We start from the raw sequence: 19,470 nt of genomic DNA on the forward strand, positions 1-19,470 counted from the left end.
GAATTGGAAATTTGAGGAATAGGTGACTTGAAGCTCTCGGCTTTCATCTCCTTTTTTCTTTTGTGTTCTGAAAGCTGTGTTCTTGCTGCTTTCACATTCATTTCTACTCATGGCATTTGGCAGTGACAGTAAGACCTTGGCCCGAGTACAAACTCTCAACATAAATTCTACATCTATTTGGTATTAACTAAATTTTTGTGGAAAGAAAAAAATGGGGGGGGGGGGGGAGCAGTATAAAAATGCCAGAGAGATACAATTCGGAGAACAACAGCCACCTGGACGTTCCATAAAATTCAATGCATAAGGCAGAGTATTTGCATGTTAAAAGCCTCATCTGGAAGTACCTCTGAGCTGATTTGCGGTATTTAAAAGCATTTTAGATGTCATATGTTTTAAAGAATAATAATGAATTAGTAATGTAGCCTAATACAAGATGGAGCTATCCAAAGTGTCTCATCTTTCTCCAAATAGGAAGAGCTATGATAATTATATGGGATGATGGGAGAATATTCATGCAGTCTGTAATTAGCAATCTTCAGTAATGTCTGAATGAGAAAAATGCTTAATGGATGCATAGCTGATTAGCTATTATGTGGGTTCAGTCTAATGATAATAACAATGTGAAATGACCTACACTTGTTTGCATTAAAAAAAAAATATAAGAGGGAGCAAACTCTAAAGATGATTATGTATCTTACTGGAAAAAAAGATTTTATTAATCAATGTAATATTGCTGCATTAATGATGTCTTCCTGTATTCTTTCCTTATTTAAATGTACAATTCCACCTTGCTATCAATTTCTCCTTGTTTTTTGCTCCTTCTTTTGCATTTTTCCTTAGCTCATTCTGTAGTACAGATTTTAAGATCTAGTGGTTGGGATAATTATATGGAAGGGAAAGAAACGAACGGGAGGGTACAAAGTTTTGCACTAGGCTAGTGTTTGCACAAGGTTTTTTGTTATTGTTTAGTCGTTCAATCGCTTCCAACTCTTGTGACCTCACGGACCAGCCCATGCCAGAGCTCCCTATTGGCCGTCGCCACCCCCAGCTCCTTTACACAAGGATGTTTTGCATTTATATTTTGTTATAATGTTGTTGTTTTATGTTGTTTTAACTTGATGTTAAGCATTCTAATGTGCTACATTTTAATTCTGTTGATTGGGATCGTCCCCATGTAAGCCGCACCAAGTCCCTTTGGGAAGATGGAGGCGGGGTACAAAAATAAAATAGTTGTTGTTGTTATTGTTATTGTTATGATTATTTGCACAAGCCTATTGTGTGTAATATATGTAGTATGCAGGAACTGTATGAATAATTCACTTTTTTGTTCCAGGTTATTCAGGAATTGAAGAGTAAAGAGATTAGCAAATCATTCCGAAAATCCATAAATAAAAAAAAGGGAATTACCGCAATTGGAGGAACGTCATCAATTTCTAGTGAAGGGACCCAGCATTCCTATTCAGGTAAATAATTAATCATTTGTTCAAAGAAGAATAATCTGTAAAACAATAAACTTATATTTGCATTTAATACAAGAACATTGCCGTATTTCTAAAATTTAAATGTTGACTTAATTTTTTTTACTGTTTTGTTTTTTAATCTGACATGTTTACTAGAATGAACAGTGCAGATAAAGTAATGTTTAAATGATTAATCTTACAGCACTAGTTCCCAGTAAGCATTCTTTAGAATCTAATTTGCTTGGGCATGTGTGAATACCGCCTCCCACTAGCAACCCAATTATGACACATACATAGTGTTGGAATAACAAAAGGCCACAACTTGTTTATTGCTTACAGAATAAAATAAGGGTTGGCTGTCGTGCATGGTCCTGGATCAGGGAAGGGCAGCCCACTGCTTTTCTTTACCGCTTAACCACGCCAGGGGATGCTACTGTTTGCAACTGGCACAATACACCTTTACCGTCACACCCCTGATAAACCGCCAGATGCTCCCCCCCTCCAATAAGGGGGGGGGGAAGCAAGCCAGATCCAGGGCCCATGCTGTATGTTTGCAAGTTGTGACAAAGGAACAAAGCACAATGGAACCATCACTCCAATTAAACATATGAAGGGTGGGTGGAATGGCACATCAAAAGGCACGCTGCCTGCGAGGAGCCTTGCACAGCCTTAATAGGCTGCTCGAAGTTTGGGGGTGCCCCCTGATTGGCTAGGCAAAAGGAGGCTTCCACTGATTGGCCGGCCACCAGCAAGCATTCTTTAGAATCTAATATTCAGAAATATATACACCTTGTTATTGTTATTATTTGCCTTCAAGTCGCCTCCAGTTTATCGTTTCTTCACAAAATTAATTTAGGGGAGGGATGCCTTCCTCTGTGACTGAGTAAACACGAGTTAACGTTAACTAGTGAGTTTCCATGGCTGGGTAGGGATTTGAACACTGGTTCTCGAGTTATTATTTATTTTATTTATTTACAGCTTTTATATTTCGCCCTTCTCACCCCGCAGGGGACTCAGGGCGGATTACAGTGTATACATATATGGCAAACATTCAATGCCAATTTTGACATACAACATATACAGACATAGACAGAGGCTATTTAACTTTTTCTGGCCGCCAGGGGAGCTGTCCCTTTCATCGTCCATCTGCGACACTGATGAAGTACTTCCCCATTCCCCGCATGCTTTTTGCAGGAGTGTTTGCCGGAGTGTTTTTAAGGCCTCATAAATTAGTTAATTTAGCCTCCCCACACTTTAAGGTGGTACCTTATTTTCCTACTTGACAGATGCAACTGTCTTTCGGGTTGCAAAGAACGACAGCAGGCTAGACAATTGGTTGGAAACCCACTCCAACCCGGCCTGGCTTCGAACTCATGACCTTTTGGTCAGAGTGATCTTAATGCAGCTGACTTTCAGCCAGCTGCGCCTACTAACCAACCTACTACATTTGCTGGTTCATCTAGAGAATAAGAGAGGAAACATAACTGTACTAGAAAGTAGTCTTGTGCATTTATACAGAATTACTATCCATTTCTGTTCATTCGTGAGGCCCCATTTTTGTTTTTAAGTGCCTCTCCCGAAAACAGGTGCCTTTCCAAATGAGCTTTTTCATCCCAGCCCCAAAAATAAATAAATAAATAAATAATATTTTCAACCTATTGGTGGCTATCGGCGGGCTCCCCTTCCCCTCAGTTTTAGGCACTGGCAGGCCTGCATGCCACACACGCACTCTTCTTTCCAAAAATCAGACGACCAAAGGTTACCATTCCCACTTTCCTTTCGTTTCACTGACATTTCCATACCAGAGGGGGTGTACTATTTCATGCCATCCAAATGAAACAAACAGTACGAAAACACAAATGGGTGAAATGGTCACAAGGCCCATGACTATTGGAAATACTACAGATATATATGCTACAAATGTGCTATAGATATGCTACAAATCACTACTGGTTTTCACTGCATGGTAAGAGCCAGCACTGCTTACTGCATGGTATTATTCGTGTAATGATAAATCTTGCTCTCAGTTCATTTGAATCAGAAAAAGGACTGAATGTTGGGGAAGTAGCCAGTCGTTTATTATTAAAACTTCATCTAAAGAAAACCAACCTCTATTTGAAAATATATGTTGCTTAGACTCACGTGGATTGGATTGTACTAGTAGTAACAAATGGTAATGGAGCAGAGTTTGAAAGGGTCTATATATCAAGGTTTCTCAACCAGGAGATCATAACATTTTTATTAAATCCCTTTTGATGTGTCCTAATTTAAATGTATGAATTCAAACATTAACATCACTATTTCTGAAGGACGGGGCTTGGATTTGTTGATCCACTGAGTTCTTTCCAGTTCTGTAATTATATTTTATGATATTTGTTCAGGCTTCAACAATTAAGTGAACCTTTTATTTTATGTTTCTTTTTATTTCTTTTGCAGAGGAAGAAAAGGTTGCTTTTGTTAACTGGATAAATAAAACTCTTAAAGATGACCCTGACTGCAAACATCTTCTCCCTATGGATCCATCAGATGATAGCCTTTTTAAGTCACTTGCTGACGGCATCCTCCTTTGGTATGTTTAGTGTCCATTTTATATTTTAAAATGTTAACTAGAAAAGCAAATTGACTGCTGAATTGCAGTACTGAAACACATTGGGTGCAGTCCAGCCAAAGTTAAACACTGTTAAGTCCCACTGATTTCAGTAGGGAGCTTAAACTTTTTCTTTCTTTAAGTTAGTAGGAAGGAATTAAACTATGTAATGTCTTCATTCTGAGATGTTAGTATGTTTTCACATACTCCTTAATCAAGTGTAACAAGTGAGACTTGCAACAAAATGTTATGATTCCTCCTGGAAACAGGACATACTTGTTAAGTTTCTTCCAGCTTTCCCTGTGTAGCACACCATTCAACCCTTTCCTGTTCTTGCATGTGTTAGACATTCAGCATGTTTTCATTAGAGAGCTCAATCAGTCCTTATTGATCCAGGGAAGTCATGCTACCCCTGTATTCTGCCTTGGACAGACCACACCTGGAATACTGTGTCCAATTCTGGCCACTGCAATTTAAAGGAGAGTTGACAAACTGAATTGTGCCCAGAGGAGGGCGACTAAAATGATCAAGGGTCTGGAGAACAAGCCCTATGAGGAGCGGCTTAAAAAGCTGGACCTGTTTAGCCTGCAGAAGAGGAGGCTGAGAGGAGACATGATAGCCATGTATAAATATTTGAGGGGAAGTCATAGGGAGGAGAGAGCAGTCTTGTTTTCTGCTACCCTGGCGACTAGGATGCAGAACAATGGCTTCAAACTACAGGAAAGGTGATTTCACTTGTACATTAGGAAGAACTTCCTAACTGTGAGAGCTGTTCAGCAGTGGAACTCTCTGCCCCGGAGTATGGTGGAGCCTCCTTCTTTGGAGGCTTTTAAACAGAGGCTGGATGGCCATCTGCCTGGGGTACTTTCGATGCGATTTTCCTGCTTCTAGGCAGGGGGTTGGACTGGATAGCCCTCGAGATCTCTTCTAACTATGATTCTATATGTGAAGGTGTTAGTTTTTGTTGTTTTATGCTTCTGCAAACTTCTGGGTGTTTTTCTCTCTCCCTTTTTGGTAGCATCTTAGCTATATAGCTATGTACACTTACTATCATTGTTTCCTCTTAAAAGTGATTTTCAGTAATAATTAAAAAGTCCATGTGTTTTCTGAATTGCTGATATTTATCTCATTTATCTGTATACATACCTGCGGTGTTAAGAATGTTAGCATATATACGTTTATACATATAAGTGTGTTGAATATATTGACTAGGTTACCCTTTACATACATGAGAGATACACACCCTCAAATTCCTGAGCAGCAAGGAAATCGTATTTGGAAAGCTATTTTTTTTTTTGTAATTATTTTTGCTGCCATAAGACATGGTAAAGTTTATACTACAATAAAACAGATGAAATCATGAAGGACAGATCTGCTAATGTATACAGGCAGTCCTCATGTTCAGAACAAGATAGGTTCTGTAGTTTTGCTCTTAAGTTGAATTTGCTTGTAAGTCAGAACCAGGACATTTTAAAGTGTAACTCCAGCCATATATATATATAAGAATTAGAATAAGAATTAAGAAGGGGGAAAGGTGTCTCAATTGACGCTTTCTCACTAATCCATGTTTCCACAAGAAGCCAATTTTTTCAAAATCCAGTATTCACAGGGATAGATAGTGAGGTAAAATTTTCTCAACAGGTGCACAGACAGTATAACAAACACCGCAGGGGTGTTAGCCCTTCCCTGTCCTATCCAAAGCTATTTATATTTATAGCTTTGGATAGGACAGGGAAGGGCTAACATATATATATATATATATATATATATATATATATATATATATATATATAGCTTTGGATAGGACAGGGAAGGGCTAACACCCCTGCGGTGTTTGTTATACTGTCTGTGCACCTGTTGAGAAAATTTTACCTCACTATCTATCCCTGTGAATACTGGATTTTGAAAAAATTGGCTTCTTGTGGAAACATGGATTAGTGAGAAAGCGTCAATTGAGACACCTTTCCCCCTTCTTAATTCTTTTAGAAGTGATTTTCTCTTCCTAGAGATAGATTTCCCTCACTTCCTGTTGCCCTATCTGGTTCTTAACTATGAATTGTTTGTAAGATGGATGTTTGTATCTCAGGGACTGACTGTATATGGAACCTTGCTATTTAAAAGCAATATGCCAGTGAATACCAGTTTATGGAACACAACTTTAATGAAATGCTGGCTGATTTATACCAGGCTCCTAAATAGCAGCTAATAGACTAATATGGGAAATGGGTTCTTGGACCTTTTTCTGCTTCAGCATTACATATTATTTAAATATGACATTTTTATTGTGAAGAAAATTGATCTGCAATATAACTTGAATTTTGGAATTCACTATATTTCATGAGTTAAAAGTGTGCAAAACATTCTGTTTTGGTGGTCACCTTAAGATCTGCTGGCCTCAAATTTTAAAATTTTAAAATCGGTAATTTGATATATTCTAGTTCTTTAGTAAAATATTCAAATTCTTTGAGCTGTATCTCTAAATCAGTGATCCCCAACCTTATTTTGACCAGGGACCACTTCACCAGCGACCACTGTCCAACATTAATATCAAAAGGGCTACAAATCGGTTTCTGATGTAGAACATATGCCATCCAGTTATCGCCATCTGCTCATCCACAGAAAACCATATTTAATAATCTAGAGCTGATGTGGTAGTAGTAATCTTTCATGGGTAGTCAGCTTCTCCCCTCCTGACATCCCCCTTGCCTCAGCACTATAAGAGGGTTTTGCGAGACCAGTCACTCTTGATTGCCTTGAAACATGTGGTTTTGAGCCAATGGTGTAGTAATGGTGAGGCCGCGGACCATATTTTCATTCTTGCAGACCACTGGTGTTCCAAGCACCACAGGTTGGGAACTACTGCTCTAAATGATACAGTCAGATTATACTAAATGAAAAAAATCCAGTCCTTTCTCTTGTGCAGTCCATTAGTACTTTGGATTGCTTGGCAGTTTTGTTTGGTATCAGCTGCTGTTATGAGACAGATTTTGTGACCTGGCTTTTTTATAGGTAAAAGTGGAATTAATTTTACTTACTAGAATATGTCTTATTAAATCCTGGCAAATTTACATGTTGATATACATGTCTGGGAACATGATTGTCAGCTGAATGTTGAAACTCTCACCACTAAAAGCATTGTATTTGAGTTTTGAGAGTGGTGCCACAGAAGATCTGTCAAATTCAGTGATGCACAACATTTATTTATTGTACGGTCACTGAGGTTGAACATGGATATGTCAACAAACTCTCAGTGGATTAGTTTCAGTTTTTTGTGTGCTTCGAAAGCACCCTGATAGTTCTGATAATTCTGTCAGTGTTTCCCAACCTTCATAATGCCACAACCCTTTAATATAGTTTCTCATGTTGTGGTGACCCCCAACCATAACATTATTTTCGTTGCTACTTCATAACTGTAATTTTGCTACTGTTATGAATTTTAAATATCTGATATGCAAGGTGTATTTTCATTCACTGCACCAAATTTGGCACAAATACCAAATATGCCCAAATTTGAATACTGGTGGGGTTGGGAAGGGATTGATTTTGTTATTTGGAAGTTGTAGTTGCTGGGATTTATAGTTAACCTACAATCAAAGAACATTCTGAACTCCACCAACGATGGAATTGAATCAAATTTGGCACACAAAATTCTCATGACCAATAGAAAATACTGGAAGGGTTTGGTGGGCATTGACCTTGAGTTTTGGAGTTGCAGTTCACCTAGATCCAGAGAGCACTGTGGACTCACACAATGATGGCTCTGGACCAAACTTGGAACGGATACTCAATATGTCCAAATGTGAAACCTGGTGGAGTTTGGGGAAAACAGACCTTGCCATTTGGAAGTTGTAGTTTCTGGGATTTGTAGTTCCTCTACAATCAAAGAACATTCTAAACCCCACCAATTATATAATTGGGCCAAAATTCCCACATAGAACCCCCATGCCTTGAACAGACTTGCTGGTGTGAGCCTTCCTCCAGCCTCACATGCTCTCCCTCATTCACATATGCACACCATGCTGCCATGCGCCGAGCATGCTTGCTCTCCCCTCCCTGCTTGGAGTCTCAGAAGGCCGGCTAATCACAGAAGAGGAGGGATTTTGGTGGGAGGATTTGCCATCTGTTTCCAAAAAGGAAAAGAAGGACAGATAGAGAGTTCTCCAGCCTTTTCTGCCAAAGGGGTTCTTAAGACCATCAGAAAATTATATGTTTCTGATGGTCTTTGGCAACCTCTCTGAAACCCCTTTGCGACCCCCAGGTTGAGAAACACTGTGTTAAGGGAAGTCTGACCTTCCTTATATATAGAATGTTTTGCAAATGCCTGAATCTTTGGAAAGCATATTATTCATTAAATATTTCATTCTACTGTACAGTATTGTTTTTTTTCTTGAAACTCTTTCTGATTTTTTGCTGCAGTTTATGTTGATGAGTTTAATATATCAAGATCTTTTTAACTGTTAAAATATGCATTTTGTCTTTTATAGTAATTTGATAACTATTTTCAGAAATATTGACCTTTTCTTCCCCAGCAAAATGATTAACTTATCCCAATCCGACACAATTGATGAACGAGTTATTAATAAGAAGAAGCTTACCCCATTCACTATATCTGTAAGTACAGCACAGCCCGAATTTGAGTTCTTCAATCTAAATCAAAAGTTTGTTAGGAAAAATGACAAAACAACACTGTAACATAAATAGAAATAGTAATGAATTGTAGTTATGATTAAATACCTAGTTGTTTCGAGTTCTTATACAGTATGTACCTGTGTTGTTTTATTCCCTATAAATAGCACCACTTGACATCTAATGTAAGCGAAACTGTGATGATGGAAAGCTGCAGAGTGCTTTCTGCCTTTGTTTGTTTGCAAACTCATTTGCAGTACTCCAGTGGCCCTTTTGTTACAGAGATACTACATTTATGGAGAAAAACAGTTCCACTTTGTATCTGGAGGAATCTAATAATAAATCTCCCAATAAGGCATTGATAGTCCTTGCAACTGTAGAATGGTTTGATATTGTATGAGTGCCCTAGTATTTTGTGGGTATCATTTACAACACAGACACAGTTTCACTTCCTTCCTTAGCTAGATTATATTACTATCTCAAATAATTGCTCACACACCCCAGTTCAATGATGAATGATCACAGAAGCTCATAAAATTGTGTGCACAATTAACTAAATAACCTACAGTAAGAGAGATAAACTATAAACTTACGATTTACATTGCTATTAATAGAATTTCCTAACATTATACAGCTTGTCTGCCTGAGTTATTACACTTAATGATCTTCTGTGAAGACATTACTGGGATGTTCTTCTGTTATCTCTCCTCTCTGCATATATTCAAATATTTATTGAGCCCTTATTTTCCTTCCCTCCTATTCTGAGTGGCCTAGCTTTTATACATTTTTCTCCAGTTTAATGTTTGTCTCTCTGACCAAGCTGCTCCTTCCTTCTGTATGTTCAGGTTCAGTTTGGTTCTTTTTATATTTCCAATATACAAATGCACATTTTTACATACTTAATACCAATGCCCCAATTTTCCCTTTTTTCTCAATCCATGCACTATGCAGACCTTGAGATGGGGTACCATATTTCTATAGAAGTGTGTTAGGTCATTAGTATCAATGTCCCAACACATTAATTTTACATTTCAGGTGCTCTTCTCTCTGGAAGTTCTCCTCTGTTTCTGCATTGCTTTATCTTTTTTCACACAGGATGGGTGGGCATAAAAATATGAAATCACGACACTTTGTAGCAGAAATTCGCCACTGGCAGCAGCACAAACTCTTATTTCCTGAAAGAGGAAAGGAAATACCACTTTCTGTCATCATCACAATTTCCTTCTGTCTTGTTCTGAGAGTGAAGTGGAAAGTTGATGGACCTTGTGGAAAGCAATGTTGGTCACACAAAGCAGTTGGCACTTTTCTCCACAAAACCAGTAGTCTCCAAATGTCCGATTCTGATAGTGTATGTGCAGCAATCTCCCAGGGAAATCTACCCACAATATTCCTCAGAGCAAGACATTTGTGGCCTCTTTAGTTTTTAAGAGCAATGTGATGGTCTTTTCTCTTCTGCAGCATTGCCAATGGGGGACTCAAGGAGACCTCTAATGTTCTGCTGTAAAGAACTAAGTACCTGTTTCCTGACTTTGCCATGTACTCTGTTTAGCTGGGGTACTTTTGAGAGCATCAATATAGACCTTAATAATAATAAAAAACTTTATATCCCGCCCCCATCACAACCTGATTTTTTATCCCTTCCGAGCCTCCCACTAATCATAGCACCTTCTATCTATCTCACCCACGGGTTTTATAATTTTTACCCATCACATTTAGCCCAGCTCACTCTGTCTAATTCCTTTAGCATTTTATAATTTGCATTTATCACATTTTTATTATTTGTATTGCATTACTATGTTTTTGTTAAGCATTTTATTTGATGCTATTGTCTGTTTTATATGTACTTTTGGTTTATTGTAATTGTTTGGGCTTGGCCTCATGTTAGCCGCCTCGAGTCCCTTCGGGGAGATGGTGGCAGGGTATAAATAAAGTTTTATTATTTTATTATTATTATTATCTCCCCTAGGGGACTCAGGGCGGCTTACAAGGTGCTACATGGTGCAGCATATAACATAAACGGTACATGAGTATAAAACAATATCACATAACTTATAAAACAACCACTATCAAAACACACAATAGAAAATACAATAACACAGACCATCTGTAAATAAAACTAGCTGCCATCAATTCACAACTAAAGTGCCAGAGTGTCAACCTCATATGGGCCCATTTCAGCCTACTCAAGCTTAAAAACCTGCTTAAAAATCCATGTTTTAAGGTTAGATCGGAAAGATTCAAGGATGGGGGCTAACCTAAACTCTTTTGGAAGGGTATTTCAGAAAAGGCCCTCTCTCTTGCCCTTCCCAACCGGGCTTGAGATGGTGTGGGACCAAGAAAAAGGCCTCACCATTGATCTCAATAGTGTTGGACTACTAAATGTTGTCTTTTACTCTGTGCCACTTAAAGTGGGCCGTGCACTTGGCCCAATGCCTCTGGTTGAAGGAGTCAGACACCTGGAAATCCCAACTATGAATGCCATCTGGCAGTCGCTTGGCTAATTAAAAAAAAATATATTAAGAAAACAGTCCAGATGGTAAGAATAGCAATGACTGATAATGGCTTTCTGAGTATTTCAGAGAAAAAGATTGAACATTGTGAAAAGACTCATGCACTATTATCTTTTAGTTTGTCATTTTGTGTTTAAAGAGACCCTGACAAAAATTTCATCCCACATCATCTTATTAAAAGCTCTAATGCAATACATATCCCTTGTCGGTTTGTTCTACATATCTTTCATAGAGTTATGTGTTTTGAAATGATAGTTATTGCTCTTCAGGGATAAAACAAATCCCAGTTTCTAATTACTTGCATTTTCCTTTTTCGTTCTAGGAAAACCTAGATCTTGCACTGAATTCTGCATCAGCTATTGGTTGTACTGTAGTCAATATTGGATCACAAGATCTAAAGGATGGCAAACCACATTTGGTGTTAGGACTGTTGTGGCAAATCATTAAAGTCGGGCTTTTTGCTGATATAGAAATATCCAGAAATGAAGGTAAGAAATTAACTACCATCAGGAATTCTGAAATAGGAAATCTGTGATGAAGCATATCTTCTCATGTACTTTCTGTAACTTGAGAAAAATAAAATATTAAATAATAAAAAATAATTTTTATTAATTATTATTTTGTAGCCCTTATTGGTTTGCTAAGTGACGAGGAAGAATTAGAACAATTAATGAAACTATCTCCAGAAGAGCTCCTGCTACGCTGGGTTAACTATCATCTGAATAATGCTGGATGGAAGAAAATAAGCAATTTTAGTCAAGACATTAAGGTATATCTTAGTCTAACTCCCTAATAGTAAAGGTAAAGGTTTCCCCTGACATTAAGTCTAGTCATGTCCGACTCTGGGAGGTGGTGCTTATTTCAATTTCTAAGTCGAAGAGCTAGTGTTGCCCGTAGACAACTTCAAGGTCACATGGCCGTTACTTTCCTGCAGAAGCGGTACCTATTGAGCTACTCATATTTGCATGTTTTAGTACTGCTAGGTTGGCAGAAGCTGGGCCTAACAATGGAACCTCACCCTGCTTCCCGGATTCAAACCCCAACCTTTCAGTCAGCAAGTTCAGCAGCTCAGCGGTTTAACCCGCCGTGCAACCAGGGGCCCCAACTCCCTAATAAAATAAAATCAATTATTTTGATTTTGATTTGAAATCTTTGAACTAAACTGATCTAGACCATTCCAAAAATCTTGTTTACCTGCAGTAAATTCTGATGAAAATATCCTTTTTGGAACAACATTGCCACCCATGATCAAAATATAAAAGGTGTAATTAATTCATGTAAATATTAGGTGGCAATAAAAGGGACAATTCTATCTTTCCAAGAAACCAGATGAAATAGCATAAATGTTATGTTACTGTTTATGATGCAGGAGTGTTTCAGGGTGCACATGTCAACCTGCAGGACTCAACCCCCTCTGATTCCTCCAGCATATCCTTGTGTTGGCCCTGTTGAAGTCAATGTGAGGAAAAATAAATAATTCCTCCTATGGGACAAATAAGAGTACATGATACAGGAAGAAAATGACAGTTTTTACTGTCCCCACACCTCTTGTTGTGCCAAAATGTCACTAGTTGGATGGAGCCAATGCTTTCATTATTATTATTTTTCAGGACTCAAAGGCCTACTTTCATCTGCTCAATCAAATTGCACCCAAAGAAGGCACCAGTGGCGAGTCTGCCATTGCAATTGATCTTTCAGGCCTTAATGTAAGTGTATTCGCAAAATATACTCGTACCAAACAACCACAATGTGCTTAAATAATCACAATCTTGCTGTTCTGGGTTTAATTGGGAGTATATGAGCCCTCTTAATCCCAGGCTTTAGAACTATATTTTAAATCTAATACAGTCTTACGTAAAGTCGTGTAAAATGTTAAGATTATATTTTTTTCTAAGAAGCACAAGTTATATTTTTTCTAGGAGCAAAATGACTTGAAGAGGGCTGAATATATGCTTCAGCAAGCAGACAAACTGGGCTGCAAACAGTTTGTGACTCCAACAGATGTGGTTGCAGGCAACCCTAAACTTAACATGGCCTTTGTTGCAAACCTCTTTAACACCTTCCCTGCACTGCAAAAGCCTGAAAGTTCTTCTTATGATGTCAATTTACTAGAAGGTGAGTTCCGTCTACATGGATTGTTTGTCATTAGGAAATTACAAATACAGTTGGGCTTTTTAAATGAATTGATGCCACACAATTGATCCAAGAGCTGCGAAGTCTCATGTTTGCAAACACATACACACACACAAACACGCAAAGCAGAATTATTTTTATACATCTGTTAGAGCCTGAATAATGTCCAGCCAATACTGATAGGTTCATTCAGAATTTCCTTGACATTCTCCTTCAAAGACACTTTGACAGAGAATTAGACTCCAGCTAAGTACTGCTGTGTGATATAAAAATAGACCTAAATAAAGCCATGTTGGAATAGATCCATGGGTCTGTCTAGTACCATAGTTAAGCATTATGCTTTTAACAGTGACTGTCTGCTTCTATGACACTTAACAAACTGGAGACAAAAACACAACGTCCTTATACAGTTTTAAGAGTGATGGATTAGGACTTAGAAGACCTAAATTCAAATCATGACAACAGTGACAATTCTTTGTCTCTCTGACTAATATGCCTCACCTAGTTGTGGTAAAAGTGGAGAGAGAAAAAAAGCACACTACTACATGGAAGGTGAAATATATATGAGGTAAATAATAATAACCATAGCAGTAATTCATATTCATAAGTACACTATCCTCTGATCATGAAAGTACAATTCGTTTACTAGGGTCAGTTTCCTATTATATTCTTACCTTTCCTTTTAAAGAAATAATTCAGTTTCCAAGCCATCTAAACCTGTGGCCATCACTATATCTAATGACAGCAAAATGTCTAGGTTAATTACACATTTTGTGGAGTGGGCTTTTTTTGTCTGTCCTAAATCTGTGGCCAGTCTCTCAAAAAGGAATTTGTCCATTATTAGGCACACAGTAGCTAACTATTTAAAGTTGAGACCTGGCCAGCATTCAAGAAGAAATGAAAAGAAACTGCCCAGCACTAATTGATCAATTATTGCATTCCATTCCCACCCTTTCTCAATGCATGGCCTGTTTGGGGCCAGTGGGTGATCCCTGCCCCATGTAAATAGCTTTAAAATATATGTTTTCAGAAGACCACAGCAAGGAAGGCAAGGTTCAGTCTATTTCATCACACTAGAGAATGAATCCACTTTAAATCCGGTTTCTGCCTCCTGCAGAATTCTTGGATTTGTAGTTTAGTGAGGCTGTTAAAGGCTCCTCCCGAAACTACAAACCCCAGAATTCTGCAGGAGGCAGAAACTGGATTTGAAATAGATTCATTATCTAGTGTGATGACTCTAGTCATTTTCTCTACTTGTTGTGATCCCAATATGACTCCTCCTCAGCAACTGAATTTTTGCATTAACATATATCTATTAAATGCAAGCAAGGTACACTGAAAATCACATCCACTGTAGTCATAAAACGTACCCTTTAAAATTATTGAAGTATTTATAATTATACAGATTGAACTATCTGCAGAAATGTAGTTCAGCTGAAACATGGATGTTGGCAGTGCTTTGCCTGGCCTCTGGTCCAAATTAGACAGCAGCGGGGGACCTGTTGACTGTTTCTCTGGCCTTTAGAGCAGGCTAGACTTGGTTCAGGGAACACAGTCTTCCACCTCCTCATTATATTTGGATCTAAATTGCTGCCATGAAGCTGCTGTTTATTTCATAAGGGAAACATCTGTATGGTGTCTGTAAACATTTCCTGATGGAGGGCTCCTGATTCTAGTATTTAGAATGTGCTATACTTCTAGTCTGTCTTTTCCAGTTTAATGTTCTGTGGGAAGGAAAAGGATAGTAGGAAAAAGGGAGGAGTGATATGAATAGAAGACACTGTTACATGAAGTCTTCATAAAATCCAGTGAATGAGGCAAGTCAATGTGTGATGAAAGCCTAGTCAGAAAGTATTCCCTCACACCACAAGAGACAAAGAGGAGGACACTTTAGATGAAACAGAATGGGAGAAAAGGCCAAATCATTTCCTCCTCAGATACAGTCCAAGGCTGATTTGATAGTATGTGAGTGAGGAGGATAAGAATTGTGATAAAGGTGGGAAGGAGATCTAATTACAAATCTCCCAGCATGTAATCTAGTTTGGACCTCAAAGGCTCTATTTTGTGGCAGTAGTTTATTTAAAAGAATATTATATGAATGGTGGATACATTCATTTCTTAATAGTTGTTTCTTAGGTGAGCTGTCATAATCTGACAATTCATAATTTTCCTATTTTTCTTCATGAAATGCAGATTTGACCCCTCCTAATGTAGGTACTGTATTTAGTATTTTTCTTTAGCTTGTAAAAGTGTTTATCTCCCTTTTCTCCCAACCTTCCCTTTATTATTCTGACTGCTTTCTTCCTATTTGTCTTCCTGCATTGGTTATACTGCTATCTTTCTTTTAATATGCCGTGATAATTGAGGAAAAAACATTACAATAATTATCATATTCATCATTCATCCATTCATTCAAAGAACCCTACGTAAATGCCAGCTTGACCTAGGTTTACACAGATAATTTGGTTGTTGTAGGAACTATGATTTGCTGTCTTACAAGGAAAAATAGACGTTTTAATTCAATGAAAATTATTTCCAATACAATGTATTGGGTCCAAATGTGTCACTCTAAGAAAAGAAGGCCTCCTTTCCTACATCAGGGGAACTAGACTCAAATTGAGGCTTCTCTCTATAAGTGTTGTTGGTGAGGCCAAATATAGCTCCCATGCTGCATGCAAGGTTTTAAAATTGGCCGAAGGTGCCTTCAGATGCCCTCTAAGGAGCATTTTTGCAATGTTTTCACCCCCAGACCAATTTGCAGTCATAAAGAGAAGTAGAAGTGATTTCTAGTCATTTTCTTTTATTAAAAATGTCTCTTCTGAGCATAAAATCAAAGGTCTTAAAATCTGATCAGCATTTTTAATCTTATATAAATGTTAAAAACTCCTTTTATTGTCGATCGTAAATACATTATGGCTGTTTTGTCATAACCATTACAATGAGTGGTGTGACCTTCTAAGTTTTCTTGGGGACTAATTTAGCCCCCTAGTTTTCCACAATTGCCCATCTCTATTCTAAAGAAAGTGAACGGGTGGTGAATGTAATCCATTTCATTTTAACCCTCTTAGTCCAGAGTACTTCCTTCCACATTGTTTTCAAGGGCCCTGCAGTCTTCTTGGACAGCTTTTCAGTAATCACAAGAGCATGAAGTAAGGGATGCCAAATGTTGCCTAATTCATCCAGCACTAGTCGCATGTCTACTGAGTGTTAACTCTGGATTAAACCTTATTTATTTATTTATCTCCTATATTTTGCCCCACCCTTATCACCCCCAAGGGGTGACTCAGGGCGGCCTCACAAAAGCATGATAGGATGTCGACATAAAAAAAATTCAACAATCAGCAATACATTAAAATATTTAAAACAGTAATTAAACAATAAAATAACATTGATTTATAGAAACATTCATATATTGACTTTGATTGAAACAAGCATAGAACTCTTCATATACTTCCTGTTGGCTGTCAGAAGGACATACAGCAGTGGTTCTCAACCTGTGGGTCCCCAGATGTTTTGGCCTTCAATTCCCAGAAATCCTAACAGCTGGTAAACTGTCTGGGATTTCTGGGAGTTGTAAGCCAAAACCCCTGGAGACCCACAGGCTGAGAACCACTGACCTACAGAGAATGCACAGCATTAAACATAGTCTTGAGATAATAATCCTAAAAGACAGAATTATAAAGTTCACTTTTACAATATGGACCACAGAGATAATGTAAACTTTAAAGTCCTTAAGTGTCTGGCAAAATCAAGCATATGTAGCTGACAAAAGATGTCATGCAAACTTTTCTTAGAAAGCTTCCATAATTTGAGAGCTCCCTTTGAAAGCTCTATTTCAGTGGTTCTCATCCACTGAAGGCCTTGTGGCTAGAAGTGAATTGATTTGGCCATGGTGGTTCATGCATTCTTTATCTCCCAAATAAGGGACCATAACCACCTGCTCTAGGATTTGGATTCATCTGGTCTCTGGACATATTCAGATTCCATGGCTCTGCAAGACAGAATTCTACTGTAGCCTCTTTCTCTGTCTATATCATTAGTGTAAATCAGATCAGTTGACAATACAAAGCATGAACATCCTTGGAGGGAGAGTATTTGGGATTTCACAATTTTTCACTTACAATGAAATTGTGAGTTAGGTTGCTGTGAGTTTCCCGGGCTGTATTGCCATGTTCCAGAAGCATTGTCTCCTGACGTTTCGCCCACATCTATGGTAGGCATCCTTAGAGATTGAGGGATCTGTTGGAAACTAAGTAAGTGAGGTTTATATATCTGTGGAATGTCAGGAGAGAATGCTTCTGGAACATGGCTATACAGCCCGGAAAACTCACAGCAACCCATTGATTCCAGCCATGAAAGCCTGTAACAACAAATTGTGAGTTACCCATCAAATACTGTATGGACATTTAAGAAACACTTTCAAATGCCAGACTGTTACTCCCTCTGTGAAGGACAGTGATTTTTGCTATCATAAGAAATGTCGCAAGTAAAATTCTTCCTGAAGTTACTTAGGCATTTATATCGTACCCAATCTGCTAACTTGAAAGAGAGAGATTTGTCATGTTGATTAGTAACTCATGTCCCTTCTTGCATATTCTCTCAGCATAATATGTTTCAGCATGGTTTAATGGTCACAGAAGAGAAATGCTATAGGGCACGTTGTACACATGGCCCAGTTTCTGTGATTTTCCCATTATTATTTTTCATCTGACACATAAAACATAACGTATGTTCCCAGAAGGTATCTTCTGGATAATGAAACCAAGTCAGTGAAAAAGAGTGGGGATGGGGAAAGTAATGAAATGCTGGCCAGTTTTCAACTATATGAAAAGCCTACAAATTCTAATGTGTCCATATAACAAAGAATGTTATTTAGACTGGCATATTAAATATAGTGTGTTATTTTTAGTTCTACAGCTCCTTTTAGTCAAAATTGTATTCTTTTCAACTTGCACGCTATTGTTCCTATTTGTCTAGAGTGGACTTTTTTCCTGGCATTGTTCAGCATGCCATTTTAATTCTCAGTGTGAATGAAATAGCTGAATATTTCCTTTAGCATCTATGAATACTTCCTTTAGTATATTTCTATGCTCTCTGTAATAAGCTTGCTGGAAGCATTTGCTAGTTGTCTTAAAATGTTCAAAATATATTTCAATTTTTTTATCTCATATAAATGTTAAAAACTCCTTTAATTGTTGATTCTAAATACATTATGGTTGTTGGGCCATTGCTGATGGTCCAGTTTTTACCAGCTTTTCCCCCCCTCATAAGTAAATAGGTGGAAAATATGTCTGAATTTGAGTAGCACCAACCATTCTGCCATAAAGAGAGTTTTTATAGAGATCGGCATACTTAAAGTGCATATACCTGTGCATAAAAGCTGCCTTATTTTTGCTTCCCATCTCAGAAAATCAAAATGATTAACTGGGTTGCTATGAGTCTTCTGGGCTGTATGGCTGTTTTCCAGTAACATTCCCTCCTAAAGTTTCACCTGCATCTGTGGCTGGAATCTTCGGAATCTCCATGAAAATGAACAAAATCTGGCAGTAAATACAGAACAACACTCAGGAAATGGGGATTCCAGACAGGAAACATTCAGTGCCGGTTAATACCTCCCAACAAATGATTCCCCCAGGCAGGAAGCAGATGGGCTTTGAAGCTGCAGGTTATTCGGTTCTAATCAAGCAGGCCAATTGCAACATTCACACTTGCCTCAAACAGACAAGAGTTCTTTCTCCCTCCCTGTACATTCCACAGATGTATAAACTTCACTTGCCCAGTTTCCAATAGACTTCACAACCTCTGAGGATGCCTGCCATAGATGTGGGTGAAATGTCAGGAGAGAATGCATCTGGAACATAGCCATACAGCCCCGAAAACTCACAGCAACCCAGTGATTCTGGCTATGAAAGCCTTCAATGACGTCATTAGATTACATTGCTGTCCCTACTTACCTGAGAGTAAGCATTAAACCACGTGGGTCGTATTCTGAGCAGACATATATGGCAGACATCTTCATTTGGTAGACTTATTTAAAAAATAAAGTTATATACATTAATATGTGATAGTATTGGGTATAGATAAATTAATTTGCCATGAAGCATGAATGATTGAAAAGGCCAAAGTAATAAAGAGATACATAATCATAGTTTCA

At 38.0% G+C, this 19,470-nt stretch overlaps 1 protein-coding gene across 4 annotated transcripts in view; it reads left to right on the forward strand.

Annotated features, from left to right (window-relative positions):
- Positions 1 to 19,470, forward strand: part of PLS1 (plastin 1) — a 72,071-nt gene that overhangs the window by 39,578 nt on the left and 13,023 nt on the right. For 3 of the 4 annotated variants that reach the window (XM_060767784.2, XM_060767786.2, XM_060767785.2), the window contains exons 4-11: positions 1,334 to 1,463; positions 3,897 to 4,029; positions 8,577 to 8,658; positions 11,506 to 11,671; positions 11,810 to 11,952; positions 12,794 to 12,889; positions 13,103 to 13,298; positions 15,510 to 15,530. In XM_060767784.2, coding sequence (XP_060623767.1) covers positions 1,334 to 1,463; positions 3,897 to 4,029; positions 8,577 to 8,658; positions 11,506 to 11,671; positions 11,810 to 11,952; positions 12,794 to 12,889; positions 13,103 to 13,298; positions 15,510 to 15,530 — 967 coding nt within the window. The remainder of the gene's footprint in view (positions 1 to 1,333; positions 1,464 to 3,896; positions 4,030 to 8,576; positions 8,659 to 11,505; positions 11,672 to 11,809; positions 11,953 to 12,793; positions 12,890 to 13,102; positions 13,299 to 15,509; positions 15,531 to 19,470) is intronic. The other variant, XM_060767787.2, reaches the window with a different exon arrangement.

Source organism: Anolis sagrei, chromosome 3 (genome assembly GCF_037176765.1).
Source record: "Anolis sagrei isolate rAnoSag1 chromosome 3, rAnoSag1.mat, whole genome shotgun sequence".
NCBI lineage: Eukaryota > Metazoa > Chordata > Lepidosauria > Squamata > Dactyloidae > Anolis > Anolis sagrei.